Source organism: Theropithecus gelada, chromosome 18 (genome assembly GCF_003255815.1).
Source record: "Theropithecus gelada isolate Dixy chromosome 18, Tgel_1.0, whole genome shotgun sequence".
In the NCBI taxonomy this organism is placed as follows: domain Eukaryota; kingdom Metazoa; phylum Chordata; class Mammalia; order Primates; family Cercopithecidae; genus Theropithecus; species Theropithecus gelada.
Window position 1 is genome coordinate 28,933,375 of NC_037686.1, and position 18,349 is coordinate 28,951,723.

At 36.8% G+C, this 18,349-nt stretch overlaps 1 protein-coding gene across 4 annotated transcripts in view; it reads left to right on the top strand.

The window, feature by feature from the left end:
- KIAA1328 (KIAA1328 ortholog) overlaps positions 1-18,349 on the top strand; it is a 399,895-nt gene that overhangs the window by 125,428 nt on the left and 256,118 nt on the right. For 3 of the 4 annotated variants that reach the window (XM_025365278.1, XM_025365279.1, XM_025365281.1), the window contains one exon: positions 7,144-7,271. In XM_025365278.1, the coding sequence (XP_025221063.1) occupies positions 7,144-7,271 (128 nt within the window). The remainder of the gene's footprint in view (positions 1-7,143; positions 7,272-18,349) is intronic. The other variant, XM_025365280.1, reaches the window with a different exon arrangement.

The window sequence follows — 18,349 nt, forward strand, 5'->3', positions numbered from 1 at the left end:
CTTTGATCCTGGTGATTTCTCAGCCAGGGGTAATGCACATCCTACCTACCTGGTACATCTGTATACTCCTTTTCCAAAATTTGTTTTCAATGTCACATGTTCTCTGAAGCCTTTCCTAACTTCCCTCCAGTGTGGTCAAAGTGAACTACTCACCCCACCTTTTTAAAATCTTCATTGGACTCTAGTGTATAAATGTTTCTCCTGGAACATGTTATCCTTATTTGTTTAAATCTCTCCCTCTCCCTAAGCCTTGATGTCCGTTTTTTAAAAAAAAGGTATTGAATATATACTTTGTGCCCTGCACTGTGCTAACTGTTCTTCGTTTCTTTATATTATTTATATTTGCAGTTGCCCTGTGAGGTGAGGTAGATATTATCCCCAGATGAAGATGTCAGAGAAGTTACATCGTTGCTAAGTACCAGGGTTAAGATTTGAACCAAGAGTGTTGGACTGACACCTAAGTCTGTGATTTTTTATTTTATTTATTTTTTTGAGACGAAGTCTCTCTCTGTCACCCAGCTGTAGTGCAGTGGCGCAATCTCGGCTCACTGCAAGCTCCGCCTCCCGGGTTCACGCCATTCTCATGCCTCAGCCTCCTGTGTAGCTGGGACTACAGGCGCCCGCCACCGCACCCGGCTAGTTTTTTTTTTTTTGTATTTTTAGTAGAGACGGGGTTTCACCGTGTTAGCCAGGATGGTCTCGATCTCCCGACCTCGTGATCCGCCCGTCTTAGCCTCCCAAAGTGCTGGGATTACAGGCTGAATCCACAGTACTGCGTTTGTACATCTTATGCCTGTTACATTGTATTCAGAAAGCATTTGTTAAATGACTGGAAGAAAGCTTGGCAGGTCTTTTTTGCATGGCCTTTTTGCTGTCTTGTATATGCATCTTCCTGGCTCCAAGGACAGTTCTGGTTAGTATATCGTTGGATCATCTACATAATGATCAATATGTACATTAAGATCACCTGACTTAGTGACTAAGGACACGTGATTGTAGAGAACTCTTAGGAGGCTGACTTGATGCTCAAAGTTTCTGCTTCTCACATGATAACTTGTGGTAGAAGTAGGAAGGCAAGAAGAGATTGAGTAGTAGTAGAAAGAGAGAAACACAACAAATGCAAACAACAAAAACCATAACAAAAAAAAGTTTTCATGCAATGTTTTATTATGATAACTTTCAAATATATAGACAGTTGACAATATGGCATTGAAACACTATGTACCTTCTACCTAGATTTCAGTGGTTGGCATTGGCTATATCTGCTTTGCCCCCTCTCGTGTGTGTGTGTGTGTGTATATATATAATATAAATATTTAATATTTATGTATGAATAATTGTATATAAATATATGATTATTAAATTATATTTGTAATATAATGTACTTAATATATATTTATATGCTATATAAATATATTTATAATATATAAATATATCTATTTATATAAAAATACACACCAGAGGGGGCAAAGCAGATATAGCCAATGCCAACAACTGAATATATGTATATAGATCTATATAAATATAGAAATATATACATATGTAATAGAAATTTATATAAATTATAAATTTACTTACAGATATAAAATTTTATAAGAGTTTATCTGCCTATTTTTCAGTGTGTCATAGGAAATGCCACTTGTCTCTGACACCTGGGATGCTTGGACTGGTACTTAGTAATCTTGATCTAATACAGAACTAAATGAAGTGGCAAGTGTCACGTGTAACTCCTAACTACCTCAGACTTGTCTCATAAGAATGAGAACATTTTGTTTTATAAACCAGATTATGATACCTGATAAAATTAGTAATAATTCCATAATATTAATTGTAATTGAGTCCATATTCTAATTTTTCTAGTTGTCCCAATAATGTCTTTTCTGTTTTTCTCCCTGAATGAGGATTCAGTCATGCTTCATGGGTTGCATTTGGTTGTGTCTTTGGTCTCTTAATCTAAAATAAGCCTCCTGCCCCAAACCTTTTCGCCTATGACTCTGACTTTTTGAAGAGTTCAGGCCAAGTGCTTTGCAAAATCTCCCATATACTGGATTTGTCTGATTGTTTCTTACAGTATCATTTAATTTGTTCCTTTATTCCTTCTAAATTCTGTGAAGTGGAAGTTAGGTTTACAAATTTGATTAGGTTCAGATTAAAACATAAGTGATGATGCCTACTTCCTTCAATTGGACATAATTTCTGTTTTTCTACTTATTAGTGATCCTGAATTAATTTACTTTGAGTATTGACCACCAGATTGTACCGTTGAAAGATGCATTTTGTTCTTTGCTGTAAGTAATTATGACTCTTTAAGAATATCTAACTCATTAACCTTTCACCTAATGGTTTTAGTATCCTTTAATGATCCTTAGCTGTATTACTTATTACATTGGGGGTTCTAAAATGGTGATTTAAAATTTTGACCGTTTGTTCTAATTAGTTTGCTTTCTTTTGTAAAGAAAGACTTCACTTTTTTTTTTTTTTTTTTTTCTGAGGCAGAGTTTCAGTCTTGTTGCCCAGGCTCGAGTGCATTGTTGCGATCTCAGCTCACTGCAACCTCCGCCTCCTGGGTTCAAGCAATTGTCTTGCCTCAGCCTCCTGAGTAGCTGGGATTACAGGCGTCTGCCACCATGCCTGGCTAATTTTTTGTATTTTTAGTAGAGATGGGGTTTCGCCATGCTGGGCAGGCTAGTCTCGAACTCCTGATTTCAGGTGATCTGCCCACCTCGGCCTCCCAAAGTGCTGGGATTACAGGTGTGACTTGGCTTTTTTATCCATCCTTTCTTCTCCTTTTGCAGCATTACTACGAAGTTGTGGATTTTTATTTATTTAGTTTTCTATTAGAGTGATTATTTCAGTGCTCAAATTTTCCCAAATGTGGTTAATAGGCATCCCCTTTAGGCTATCTCCTTTTTTTTTTTTTTTTTTTTTTTTTTTGAGATGGAGTTTCTCATCACCCAGGCTGGAGAGCAATGGCATGATCTCAGCTCAGTGCAACCTCCACTTCCCGGGTTCAAGCGATTCTCCTGCCTCAGCCTGCCAAGTAGCTGGGATTACAGGCACCCACCACCACATCTGGCTGATTTTCACTGTCTTGTTTTTGTTTTGTTTTTTTTGTTTTTGTGTGTGTGTGTGTGTGAGATGGAGTCTCGCTCTGTTGCCAGGCTGGAGTGCAGTGAGTGATCTCGGCTCACTGCAACCTCCGTCTCCCTGGTTCAAGCGATCCTCCTGCCTCAGCCTCCCGAGTAGCTGGGATGACAGGTGCCTGCCACCATACTCAACTAATTTTTGTATTTTTAGTAGAGACAGGGTTTCATCATATTGACTAGGATGGTGTCAACATCTTTACCTCGTGATCCGCCTGCCTCGGCCTCCCAAGGTGCTGGGATTACAGATGTGAGCCACCGCACCTGGTTGCTATCTCCTACTCTTGTGACAGGCCCTCATCTATTTGTCTTTGAACACTTTCTAGCATTTTACAGCACAACAAGATGTTTGAAGTTTACTTTATACTTTCTCTACCCCAAAATGGGGTTCAACCGTTTTTCCAAGGAGTCTTGGCTCCAAAAAAGGAGAATCTTTTTTTTTTCTTTTAATTTAATGATTCACCTTTTGTCTTTTCACAGAGGCCTCTCTACATTTAGTTCTGTAAAGATTAGTTCTGTAAACATGAGTTCTGATCAAGATTACTAAGTACCAGTCCAAGCATCCCAGGTGTCAGAGACAAGGGTGAGGTGAAGTGGTGGGGGTGAACGCTGGTAGGCCAGGGGAATTATTTCAGTTAAAATAATCTTTCTTTACTTTGGCAGCCTCCTAGTAGTATATCCTATCTCCAGCCCTTCCGCTCTCCACTTGTGATTTGTCTCTCACACAGTTTTTATTCTTTAACTCATCCCCTTATTCATTCTGCTCTTATCATTACTTTTACTTATCTATCTAATGCATTTTAGTGTTAAGATTTTAAGCTTTACCAAATGATTATTTTCCACAGCCATTTCAGCTAATTAATTTGATGGTTAGGTTTTGATGTAATCTTGCTTAATACTAATTTATATTTATTTATTTATTTGTGTTACCTAATGAAGACTTATTTCTTTGAAGAGGTTGCAATGACTGCTGTGTCTTCCACTTCTTAAACAGTGGTTAGGCAGACTAAAGAGTTTTAAATTCATGTCATGGTTTGGTGTACACTTTCCCTTAAGTTTGGTTTTCAACATCTAGTTCATTCTTTTCTGTCATTCGGCCAGGATGGAGTTAAATATGTCTTCTTTTTCACTGTACCCCCCAGATCATCGAGAAGGCATTTTGTCCACATTTTCCTAACATAAATCTTTCTCTCCAGTTGGAGGATTGAAGTCTCATTGTGCTAGGGAGGAAGGAGAGGTGGGGGAGGGTGCATTTTGAAATCTGCTATATCAAGAAAGACATTAAAAATTGATAAAGGCAGGACTACCTGTTTTCATATTCTCCCACATAGCATGTGTGTAAATGAATTTACCTGTAATTTGTTTCAAATGCTGACATTTTACTCCTAAGCTATATAATTGTGCTTGATTTTTCCAGAGTAAAATTCATATTCTGTGACCAGACTAATATGTTCACCTACTATAAAAATTACTGCCTATGGTAACAGCAAGAATAAAAATCTCCTTTTATATACATAATAGCTGGCAGAGACTCCTGGGACCACCACAAATCATTCCTATCTTTTAGAGCTTGCTTTCCATGGAAATGTAAAACCAGCCTAGTCTAATGTACATTGACTCTGAAAACCTATTTAGACTACCATTTATACTATTGTTATTTAAGATGCCAAGGATTCAACAAGCTCTTCTAATTATTGTATTATCTAAGCTTAGTAACCTATCCTTTCCCTGTGAACCAGCTCCTCTTCTATCATCTACCTCTGGCTCCTTTTTTGTTAAAAGGTTAATAATGAGAACAGTGAAGCAATTAGTTATTTATGCAGTCATGATTGGCAAAAGTTATTAGCACAAGAATCTGCCCAGAAGCAATGATTAGGTTATGAAAATGTTAAGAAATACTGAAACCAGACACCATTTTGACTTTTAAAAAATAATATTTCGACCCTTAATCATGATGACCTGTTGTAAAAGTATTTATACAGAATAAATCTCATTGGATAGTAATTCGTATACTAACAGCATACATAAGTAAGTGTTAAGGGGAGATTTGAAAATGTACTGAAGGGACAAAGAGCCTGGGGAGGAAATTACCACAAAGAAAAATAAGGAACAGAACTCTCTCTTGGGTAGAACTATTTGTCTCCCAGGCACTGGTCTACAAAGTTAGCTGACGTTTTCTGATTTAGTATTTTCATCTTGAACACTTGGCAAGTTTTACGAATTGTGAGAGAGGGTACCCCAGGTTAAATTGCCATGTTCTTTATACCAAATTATAAAATTATAAAAAATGTAGGGAGATATGGGTTCAGAATATTTCCCGCTCATGGTTTTATTAATGAAATATTGACTTAACTGAAAAACTTAACAAAAAATATCAAATTATACTCTCTTTAATACAGTTAGGAACTTTCTGTGTAAATTGTCAGTACTCTTATCAGAACAGTGTTACTATTTGTACCCCATACTGATTTTTTCAAATAATAACTTTATTGTGTATAATTCATGTAAAATAAAATTCACTCTTTTGAACTATATAATTAAATGGTTTTGAGTATATTCCAAAAATGTGCAAACACAACTACTTTGTAATTCCTGAACGTATTTATTACCTTTCCACCAAAATTCATACCTGTTTGCAGTTGCTCTCCATTTCTTCTCCCCTAACCCTTAGCAACCACTAATCTATTTCTGTCTGTATATATTTGCCTGTTCTGAACATTTTATACAAATGAAATCATGCAATATATGGCCTTTTGTGTCTGGCTTCTTTTACTTGGCATAATATTTTCAAGGATCATCCATGTTGTAGCTTGTAGCGGTACTTCATTGCTTTTTGATGGCTGAATAATATTCCATTTATAAATATTCCACATTTTGTTTATTTATCCGTGGACATTGAGATTGTTTTTACTTTTTTACTATAGGAATAATTCCATGTTGAATATGTATATACAAGTTTTTGTGTGGACATATGTTCTTTCAAAAGTTGTCTTTGCTTATATATTTAATATTCTTCAGGACATATTTTCACTTCTCTTGAGTATATACCTAGGAGTAGAATTGCTGGGTCATATGTCAAAAAAATCTCTAACATTGTGAAACAGCTAACTTATTTTCCAAAGTGGCAGCACAGTCTTATGTTCCCATTAGTTATTTAGGAGGGTTCCAGTTTCTTCATGTCCTTGTCAGTGCTTGTTAGTCTTTTTGGTTATGGTCATCTTAGTGAATGCAAAATGGTATCCCAGTGTGTTTTTTATTTACTTTTCCCTAATGGCTATGTTGAGTATCTCTTCTTATGCTTCTTGGCCATTTGCATATTTTGTTTTGGGAAATGTCTATTCAAAGCCTTTGCCCACTTTTAAATTGTACTCATTATCTTTTTATTGTTTAGTTTTACAAGGTGTTTATATATTCTGGACACAAATTCTTTACCGTATCGTTTCCAAATATTTTCACTCACTCAGGGGGTTGTTTTTTTCAATTTTTAAATAATGCCCTTTGAAGCACAGTCATTTTACATTTTGAAGCCCAATTTATCTATTTTTTTTTTAATTTGATTACTTGTGCTTTTAAGTGATCATCACCTAATCCAAGGTCACAAAGATGTACTTTTGTATTTTCTGCTAAGAGTTTTATAGTTTTAACTCTTATGTTTAGATCAATGATACATTTTCAGCTTGTTTTGTTTTTTTAAATATGGTGTGAGGTAAGAGTTCCTTTGCATGTATCTACATTTGTTTTTATTTCAAATTTAAAGAATCAAGGAATAAATTTGTTTTCAAATGGGATGTTCTTTGCTACTCTTTTTGTGAAGTATTGCTTTATCATTTTGGGGGAGGAATACATGTAACTTTTATCTGAAGACTGTATACTTATGACTGTCTCACCGAATATGATTGCATTTTTGGTTCTGTTTTGTTTATTGGAATATGAAAAGCAGCATTGATGGATGCAGTTTGAATCAATTTTTTGGTTTTTTCACCTTAATTTGCAACCTCACCTCTTCAGCTACAGTATAGAGAATGCCAAGAACTTCTAAGCCTGTATCAGAAATATTTGTCAGAACAACAAGAGAAGCTCACCATGTCTCTCTCAGAACTTGGTGCTGCTAGAATGCAGAAACAGCAGGTAAGCATCTTTAATTTTACTTTTCTTGTCTTCAGTGGATCAGCAAGGTGTCAGAAGAGCCATTTGCTTTTTATGTTAATTTCCTCACAGTATATAATATTGTTTTAAAACATGTAGCTACTGCATGTGATTGAGTTGATGTCTTTCCCTCCCCCTTTCCTTTCTCCTCCTGTTCCTGGGACCAAAGGTAAGGAATGATTACTTGAAGAAGTCTGTGTGGGTCAGTGGGGAAGCTTCTGGTTGGATGAAAGCACAGCCAGAAGGGTAAAGAAAACACTGCTCTGTTACTTAATGAAGAAGATAAGGTGGGCTGTTTGTTACTCATTGTCCTTATGGAAATCACAAATAAGCCTTTCTTAATTCTTGTTTATTTTTTAGAATAATGAAAGTTAATTGTGGACTTATAAAAACTTTAATTGGAGAATATTAGGATATTTTGCATATGCTTGCATACATGTATTGATCATGTAAGTATATAGGAGAGTGTTTATATAAACATTTATATACATATCGCCAAATGGTATGTATTATATAATTAAATGAATGCTCAGAACCCTATCAGATGTGATTGAAATAAGCCCTAAAGACCCACTTCTGGTTAGGGGATTCCCTTTCCTAGCGAAGGGAAGCCATGACAGACTGTACCTGGAAAAACGGGACACTCTGCCCAAATACTGGGCTTTTCCCCACGGTCTTAGCAACCAGCAGACCAGGAGATTCTTTCCCGTGTCTGGCTCGGCGGGTCCCACTCCCACAGAGCCTTGCTCACTGCTAGCACAGCAGTCTGAGGTCAATCTGCGAGGCTGCAGCCTGGCAGAAGGAGGGGCGTCCACCATTGCTGAGGCTTCAGTAGGTAAACAAAGTGGCCGGGAAACTCGAGCTGGGCAGAGCCCACTGCAGCTCAGCAAGGCCTACTGCCTCTACAGACTCCACCTCTGTGGGCAGGGCATTGCTGAACAAAAGGCAGCAGAAACTTCTGCAGACTTAAACGTTCCTATCTGACAGCTCTGAAGAGAGCACTGGTTCTCCCAGCACAGCATTTGAGCTCTGAGAACGGACAGACTGCCTCCTCAAGTGTGTCCCTGACCACCGTGTAGCATGAATAGGAGACACCTCCCAGTAGGGGCCAACAGACACCTCATACAGGCAGGTGCCCCTGTGGGACGAAGCTTCCTGAGGAAGGACCAGGCACCAATATTTGCTGTTCTGCAATATTTGCTGTTCTGCAGCCTCCACTGGTGAGATACCCAGGCAAACAGGGTCTGGAGTGGACCTCCAGCAAACTCCAACAGACCTGCAGCTGAGGGACCTGACTGTTAGAAGGAAAACTAACAAACAGAAAGGAATAGCATCAACATCAACAAGAAGGACATCTACACCAAAACCACATCTCTAGGTCACCAACATCAAAGACCAAAGGTAGATAAAACCACAAAGGTGGGGAGAAACCAGAGCAGAAAAGCTGAAAATTCTAAAAACCAGAGTGCCCCTTCTCCAAGGATTGCAGCTCCTCGCCAGCAATGGAACATAGCTGGACAGAGAATGACTTTGAAGAGTTGGCAGAAGTAGGTTTCAGAAGGTCCATAATAACACACTTCTTTGAGCTAAAGGAGGATGTTCTAACGCATTGCAAGGAAGCTAAAAACCTTGAAAAAAGTTAGATGAATGGCTAACTAGAATAAACACTGTAAAGAAGACCTTAAATGACCTGATGGAGCTGAAAACCATGGCACAAAAACCTTGTGATGCATGCACAAGCTTCAATAGCCGATTTGATCCAGTGGAAGAAAGGATATCAGTGATTGAAGATCAAATTAATGAAATAAAGCGAGAAGTCAAGATAAGAGAAGAAAAGAGTAAAAAGAAATGAACAAAGCCTCCAAGAAATATGGGACTATGTGAAAAGTTTGATTGGTGTACCTGAAAGTGATGGGGAGAATGGAACCAAGTTGGAACACACTCTTCAGGATATTATCCAGGAGAACTTTCCCAACCTAGCAAGACAGGCCAACATTCAAATTCAGGAAATACAGAGAACACCACAAAGATACTCCTCGAGAAGAGCAACCCCAATACACATAATTGTCAGATTCACCAAGGTTGAAATGAAGGAAAAAATATTAAGGGCAGCCAGAGAGAAAGGTTGGGGTACCCACAAAGGGGGGAAGCTCATCAGACTAACAGCAGATCCCTTGACAGAAACCCTACAAGCCAGAAAACAGTGGGGGCCAATATTCAACATTCTTAAAGAAAATAATTTTTAACCCAGAATTTCATATCCAGCCAAACTAAGCTTCATAAGTGAAGGGAAATAAAATCATTTACAGACAAGTAAATGCTGAGAGACTTTGTCACCACCAGGCCTGCCTTACAAGAGCTCCTGAAGGGACCACTAAACATGTAAAGGAGCAACTGGTACCAGCCACTGTAAAAACATGCCCAATTATAAAGACCATCAGTGCTATGAAGAAACTGCATCAATTAACGGGAAAAATAACCAGCTAACATCATAATGACAGGATCAAATTCACACATAACAATATTACCCTTAAATGTAAATGGGCTTAATGCCCCAATTAAAAGACACAGACTGGCAAATTGGATAGAGAGTCAAGATCTGTCAGTGTGCTCTATTCAGGAGACCCATCTCATGTACAGAGCATAGGCTCAAAATAAAGGGCTGGAGGAAGATCTACCAAGCAATTGGAAAAAAAAAAAAAAGCAGAGGTTGCAATCCTAGTCTCTGATAAAACAGACTTTAAACCAACAAAGATCAAAAGAGACAAAGAAGGCCATTACATAATGGTAAAGGGATCATTTCAACAAGAAAAGCTAACTATCCTAAATATATATGCACCCAATACAGGAGCACCCAGATTCATAAAGCAAGTCCTTAAAGACCTACAAAGGGACTTAGAGTCCCATACAGTAATAATGGGAGAATTTAACACCCCACTGTCAATATTAGACAGATCAACGAGACAGAAGATTAACAAGGATATCCAGGAATTGAACTCAACTCTGCATCAAGTGGACCTCATAGACATCTACAGAACTCTCCACTCCAAATCAACAGAATATACATTCTTCTCAGCACCACATCGCACTTATTCTGAAATTAACCACATAATTGGAAATAAAGGACTCCTCAGCAAATGTAAAAGAACAGAAATCACAACAAACTGTCTCTCAGACAACAGTGCAATCAAATTAGAACTCAGGATTAAGAAACTAACTGAAAACCATACAACTACATGGAAACTGAACAACCTGCTCCTGAATGACTACTGGGTAAATAACGAAATGAAGGCAGAAATAAATATGTTCTTTTAAACCGATGGTAACACACACACAACGTACCAGAATCTCTGGGACACATTTAAAGCAGTGTGTAGAGGGAAATTTATAGCACTAATTGCCCACAAGAGAAAGCAGGAAAGATCTAAAATCGACACCCTAACTTGACAATTAAAAGAACTAGAGAAGCAAGAGCAAACAAATTCAAAAGCTAGCAGAAGGCAAGAAATAACTAAGATCAGAGTAGAACTGAAGGAGATAGAGGCTCAAAAAACCCTTCAAAAAATCAATAAATCTAGGAGCTGATTTTTTGAAAAGATCAACAAAATTGAAATAGCCAAAGTATAAATCGTTTGTTTGTAGTTTGATCTGAAATATTTTCTTTTGTTCTGTTTTCTTAAAACATAGCTGATAAAAAGAGGCAGAGGAAGGTGGCAGCTATTTTTGATTGTTTATGTGAAGTTTCCCTGCTACACTGAAAACAAGTCAGGCAGTTTTTAAGATGGCTTTTACCTACTGCTTTTCAGGGGGTAAGAGAAAATGGTAGTTGGAAGATCAGATTTCAGACCTTCAGTTTTACGTTTCTACTTACTGCTCCTTCATGACATAGATGTGTGACGAGGGCACAAAATGGAAGGCCAATCCATTTGACAAGGATATGGGAGGTGAGATGGAGGAATCTTTCATTTACCAGTGTTAATAGTCTTATCGTAAGGATACAGAGCTGATAGTGAAGATATAGTCACCAGGGGATCCTAAAGACATCTAGAGGAGACCTTTTTCTATTTACTTTGAAACTGGAGGAACATAAAACTTTCTTAGGTGTTATTGATTTGTATTTAAGCTAGTGATTTCTTGGAGGTTTTGCCCAATAAGTCTATTTCCTTGCAGTAAGGGCATCATTGTGAAAACTGTAAACCTCAGTGATGTCACTGACCTAATTCTCTTCCCACCTCCCACTTACCTTGTCATGAAGTTACATGTTCTGTTTATGTACTTGCAAATAGACTGTGCCCATCTCTGTAGTGTCACCTTTTTTGTTATTTTGTAATCGTTGTTACATCATTCATCTATCACCCTTATCAGCTTTTTTGAAAACAGGCATCTTGTTGCATTGGTTTTTGTACACTCGGAGCCTAACAAAGGTCTTGGCTTAAGAAATACTAATTTTTCATTAATTTGTATTTAACAAACATTTATGTAGTACGTACTACTTGTTAATACATGTTAAATCATTTAATCCTAACTCAATGAAATATAAGGTAGGTTATTATCTCTGTTTTATGCCTCTCCCAGAGGCAGAATGAATGAATCGGCTAGGTCATACAGCTAACAGGTTGGCAAAGCCAAGATATGAACCAAGCCAATCTGGCACTATAGTTTGTGAAGAAGGAAAGACAAGAAAAATTTGAGATAACTAAAATTGTTAAAATTTGGCTTTAGATATTCTTGTTTCTATAACTAACTCTCCTTGGCTCTTAATCTGACATACAGATTTTTAAACTCTAGAGCACAAATATGCTAGAGAGATGGTGGGAAACTGTTTTCTTTCCTTGTAAGGAGCCACAGTGTCAGATAAAACATAAAATTTTATTCTTAAAATTTTAAAAATTTTACCTTCAGATTTTATGATGGCAATGGCAGCAGATCCTTTTTCATGAGGCATTTATTTGACTTTGAGAGACTTGTTCTGTTTTTCCTTCGTATTGGTTACTCTCTCGCATATTATGGTTTTGCTTGTAGTCTATTAAATCCACAGTTCTCCAGAAGAATACCCTAGCTTATGATTTTTGTTTTTGACATCTGCCATTTCCTTGAAAAGAAGTTGGCTTTATTTACAAGGTGATTTTTTTTTCTTGTTTTCTCCCCATCCTCTTTCTCTTTTTCTTAAAGATAACTGCATTCTACATTTCTTCTGTAATTTATTCAGCATTATAAGTTCTTCATAGTGGGTTCTAGAGAGGTTCTTCACTTGTTCTATTCAAGTTGTAGTATTTATTTGATGTGTGTATATTACCCCATTATCTTAATAGTACAATCCTATAGTACTTATAGCTATAGTACTTATAGCTATAGTACAATCCTAGTCTTGAACATGGTAGGGTCTAATAACCATAGTTTTGGTCAATGTACATTTTATAATATAGCCTTTTCTTGTTATAGGAGAGTGTTACTCTTTTTTAAATCTAAACTTAGTGTTACTTCACTTATAATGCTCATAACTTCCATTTTTGTCTTATTTGTAGCCTATACCATTTTACAAAAGTTGTCATATTTCCTCAGTACTCTTTGTAATAAGATAAAGCCTAGGCAGCATTTTGAATAGCTTCTCCTACTCCAGTTTGAAAATGTTGGTAGATAAGCCTATTTTACCATTGTTATTAACTCTGCATTACTTTGGCAGGTAGATATAAAGTAGCTTTATAATTTTCTTGGAATTTCTTTTTTTTCCTTAAAATTGGTAAAATGATTACTTTTTAACCATGGGCAATGGATATTGTATTTCAGTTCCTCTGATCTGGTAAAAGGCTTGTTAGAGAAACTTCTTTATTTCCCTGTGATTACTTGTTCCATATTTCTTAGTAGGTCTGGGTCACAGACAGGTCAAGAATCTGAAATTTACTAAAGATGGATCATTGCTTAGTACAAATTTAATGTCTATTGATGGTTGTTATCACTATTGTCTCTATAGTGTTATTAAAAGGCGATCAGAAGTTCGAAACCAGCCTGGTCAACATGATGAAACCCTGTCTCTAATAAAAATACAAAAAAAAAAAAAGAGAGAGAATTAGCCAGGCATGGTGGTGTGTGCCACCATACCCGGCTCATTTTTGTATTTTTAGTAGAGATGATGTTTCACCATGTTGGTCAGGCTTGTCTCACATTCCTGACCTCAGGTGATCCACCCACCTTGGCCTCCCAAAGTACTGAGATTATAGGCATGAGCCACCATGCCTGGCCGAAAAAAAAAAAAAAAAGTTTTATAGTACTTACGGACACACAGTCTTATGACTGCTTCCTATTCTGTGACTACTTTCGTATATTCTTTTGGTTAAAATTTTACCTAATTTTATTTTGTTCTTTTTAATGTGTACTTAATGTGTAATATGTGTCTTAATTCTGTCTAATACTATGCTATCTTCAACTTATAAGCCTAGATTTTATTGACAATCCAGAAGCATCATCATACTTCTAATTGACAAAAGACAAAAAAAAAAAAAAAAAAAAGAGTATGTGAAGCTCTTTATACTATTAAACTCCTCACAGACTAAAAGGTCTGTAGGTAAAACAAGAATTGTTCCTTGCTAGGCCTGCCATGGTAAACAAAAACCAACAAACAAAGAAAAAACAAGAATAGGAATAACAGCAGGCTTCTCATCAGAAACAATGCAGGAAAAGGCAGTACAACAGCTTATTCAAAGAGCTGAGGGAAAAGGAAACTGTGACAGTCAAGCAAAACTATTCTTCAAAACTTAAGGTGATTTAAAGGCATTTCAACATTAACAAAGACTAAGAGTACTAGTTTACCTGCCTTACAATAAATGCTAATAGAAGTCTGTTTATATGAAAGGAAAATGACATGAAGTAGTAACTCAAATCCACACAAAGAAATAAAAAGCACCAGTTAAGATATGTATTTCCCTTTTCTTAAACAATTTTATACACCTGAATAAAACAATAATAATCCTGTATTGAGCTTATAAGATATAAAGATTGTGTGTGTGTGTGTGTGTGTGTACATGTGTGCATACATTTGCACAAGGGAGACGAGAAGGGAGGGAGCTATATTAGAGCGAATTTTCCGTATACTCCTGGAATTAAGTTAGTGGAAAGGAAGTAAAACCATCTTTATTCATAAAAAACATGATACTGTATATAGAGAATCGTAAGAAATCCACAAAAAATGGTGATGGAATCAATAAATGAGTTCAGCGAGGATGCAGGATATAAGATCAATATGTAAAAATCAGTTTTATTTCTGTTGATTACCAATGAACAATTAAAATACGGATATACTTAACAGAAGAAGTGCGAGACTTTAACACTGAAGACATTAAAACATGACTGATAGAAACTAAAGAACATCTAAATAGATGGAAATAGGTTCCATGGTCATGGATTGGCCATTTTCCCCAAATTGATCTACAGATTTGTTGCAATCCTGATCAGAATGCCAGCAGATTTTGATAATTCCTTTTTTGTAAAAACTGGTAAAACAGTCTTAAAATTTATATGGAAATGCAAAGGAGTAAGAAAAGCCAAAACAATTTTGAGAACGATGAGAAGAGTGGAGGATTAATCTTTTCGGTTTCAAAATTTGTTCTAAAGCTATGGTATAGTAGGTAGAATTTTAAGATGGCTCACATGACCTTGGCCCCATGGCAAAATGGTTTCACTCTTGCGACTATGTTATGTTATATATTTAAAAAGATTATCTGGGTAGGCCCAATATAATAAATGAGAAAAACAGAGAATTTTCTTTAGCTGAGAGTGAAAGATGAAATCAGAGAGATTTGAAACATGGAAAGGATTCATCTCACCACTTCTAGCTTTAAAGATGAATGGGGCTCAAAGCTGAGGATTGTTCATGGCTAACAGCAAGAAAATGAGGATTTAAGTCCTACAACCACAAGGAGCTACATTCTGTCAGCAACCTGAATGAGCTTGGAATCAGTTTCCTCCTCAGATATTCCAAATTAGATCACAGCTCAGCCAACAACCTGGATTCAGTCTTGTGAGAAACTAAACGTAGAACCTAGTCGAGTTGGTCTGGCCTTTTGACCTACATAACTGTGAGTTAGTGAATTTGGGTTATTTTAAGCTGTTGCATTTATGGTAACTTTTTTTGGAAAAATAGAGAAAGAATATACACAGAGGGCTCCAAGATGGCCAACTAGACCCAGGCAGGAGGAACATTTCCCACCAAAGGACTGGGACATCAGGAAAACTGGTACACTCCTAGCAGATCTTCAGAAGAAAGGTATTGAGAGCAGGCAGAAGGAAGAAACAGATGCTGGGCTGAAAGGGGAGGAAGCTGGGAACCCTGCACAGGGCTACTGCACACTGGGACTTGTTCATGGCCTTCAGTGACTCCTGTGGAGTGGGTGAGTTGAACAAGCAAGGAACAACTCACTCTCTTCATGGGCATCTGGAATCCCAGAAATAAGACAGTCACACAACAGTTAAAAAAAAAAAAAAAAAAAAGAATGAAAAGGAATGAACAAAATCTTCAAGAAATATGGGATTATGTAAAGAGATCAAATCTATGACTCATTGGCATCTTTGAAAAAGATGGGGAGAAATAACTTGGAAAACATATTTGGAAAACATATTTCAGGATATCATTCATGAGAACCTCCCCAGCCTAGCTAGAGAGGCCAAGATTCAAATTCAGGAAATGCAGAGAACCCCTGCGAAATACTTCACAAGAATATCATCCCCAAGACACATAATCATCAGATTCTCCAAGGTCAAAATGAAAGAAAAAATATTAAAGGCAGCTAGAAAGGACAGGTCGCCCAGAAAGGGAGGCCCATCAGAATAGCAGTGTAACTCTTAGCAGAAACTCTATAAGCCAGACGAGATTGGAGGCCTATATTCAACATTCTTAAAGAAAAGAAATTCCAGCCAAGAATTTCATATCTGACCAAACTAAGCTTCATAAGTGAAGGAGAAATAAGATCATTTTCAGACAAGCAAATGCTGAGGGAATTTAGTACCACCAGACCTGCTTTACAAGAACTCCTGAAAGAAGCACTAAATATGGAAAGGAAAGACCAGCAAGTGCAAAAACACACTTAAGTACACAGACCAGTGGAACTTTAATGCAACCACAAAAATCAGCATAATAAACAGCTAACAACATGATGACAGGATCAAATCCACACGTATCAGTACTAACCTTGAATGTAAACGAACTAAATACACCAATTAAAAGGCACAGAGTATCAAAGTGGATGAAGAAGCAAGACCCAGTGGTATGCTGTGTTCAAGAGACCCATCTCACGTATAGTGACACCCGTAGGCTAAAAATAAAGGGATGGAGAAAAATCTACCAAGCAAATAAAAAACAGAAAAAAAGTAAGGGTTGCAATTCTAATATCAGACAAAACAGACTTTAAACATCTTGTCTAGTATCAGAAAAAAAAAAAATCAAAAAAGACAAAGAAGGCCATTACATAATGGCAAAGGTTTTAATTCAACATGAAAACCTAATTAGCCTAAATATATTTGCATCCAACACAGGGGGACCCAGATTCATAAGGCAAGTTCTTAGAGACCTTCAAAGAAACTTCCACACAATAATAGTGAGATACTTCAACACCCCACTGAGAGTATTAGACAGATCATTGAGGCAGAAAATTAACAAAGATATTCAGGACCTGAACACTGGACCAAATGGATCTGATGGAAATCTGTGAAACTCTCTACCCCAAAACAACATAATATCTATTCTTCTCATCTGCACTGAGTACAAATTAATCTAAAATTGGTTACACAATTGGACATAAAACAATCTGCAACAAATGCAAAAGAACCAAAAGCATATATTAGCCCTCAGACCACAGTACAATAAAAATAGAATTCAAGACTAAGAAAATCTCTGAAAACTATACAATTTCATGGAAATTAAACAATCTGCTTGTGAATGACTTTTGAGTACATAATGAAATTAAGGCTGAAAACAAGAAGTCCTTTGAAATGATTGAGAACAAAGATACACTATACCAGAATCTCTGGGACAGAGCTAAGGGAGTGTTAAGAGGGAAATTTTTAGCACTAAACATCCACATAAAAAGTTAGAAAGACCTCAAATTAGCAACGTAACATAACAACTAAAAAGAACTAGAGAAGCAAGAGCAAACCACCCCAAAGGAAGCAGGTGACAAGAAATAGTCAAAATCAGAGCTTAACTGAAGTAGATTGAAACACAAAGAAAACATTCAAAAGATAAACAAAGCCAGGAGCTGGTCTTTTGAAAAAAATTAATAAGCTAGATAAATGACTAGGGAGACAAAGAAGAAAAGAGAGAAGATCCAAGTAAACACAATCAGAAATGAAAAAGGGAATGTTACCACTGACCCCACAGAAATGCAGATAACCATCGGAGACTATTATGAACACCTCTGTGGATACAAACTAGAAAATCTAGAAGAAATTGATAAAATTCTGGGCACATACACTCTCCCAAGGCTGAACCAGGAAGAAATTGAATCTCTAAACATAATTGGTAAATAATGTGCTCTGAAATTGAATCAGTAATAACCTACCAACCAAAAAAATCTCAAGACCAGATAAATTCACAAATTCTACCAGATGTACAAAGAAGGGCTGGTAGCATTCCTACTGAAACAATTCTAAAAAGTTGAAAAATAAGGACTCCTCCCTAATTCCTTCTATGAGGCCAACATTATCCTGATACCAAAACCTGGCAGAGACATAACAAAAAAATCTCAGGAGTAGACAGATTCACAGCTGAATTCTACCAGAGGACAAGCAGGAGCTGGTACCATTCCTTCTGACACTATTCCAAACAACAGAAAAAGAGGCACTCTTCCCTAACTCATTTTGTGAGGTCGGCATCATCCTGATACCAAAACCTGGCAGAGACACGACAAAAAAATGAAAATTTCAGGCCAATATCCCTGATGAACATTGATGTGAAAATCCTCAATAAGATACTGGCAAACTGAATCCAACAACACATTAAAAAGCTTATCCATCACGATCAAGTTGGCTTCATCCCTGGGGTGCAAGGCTGATTTAACATATGCAAATCA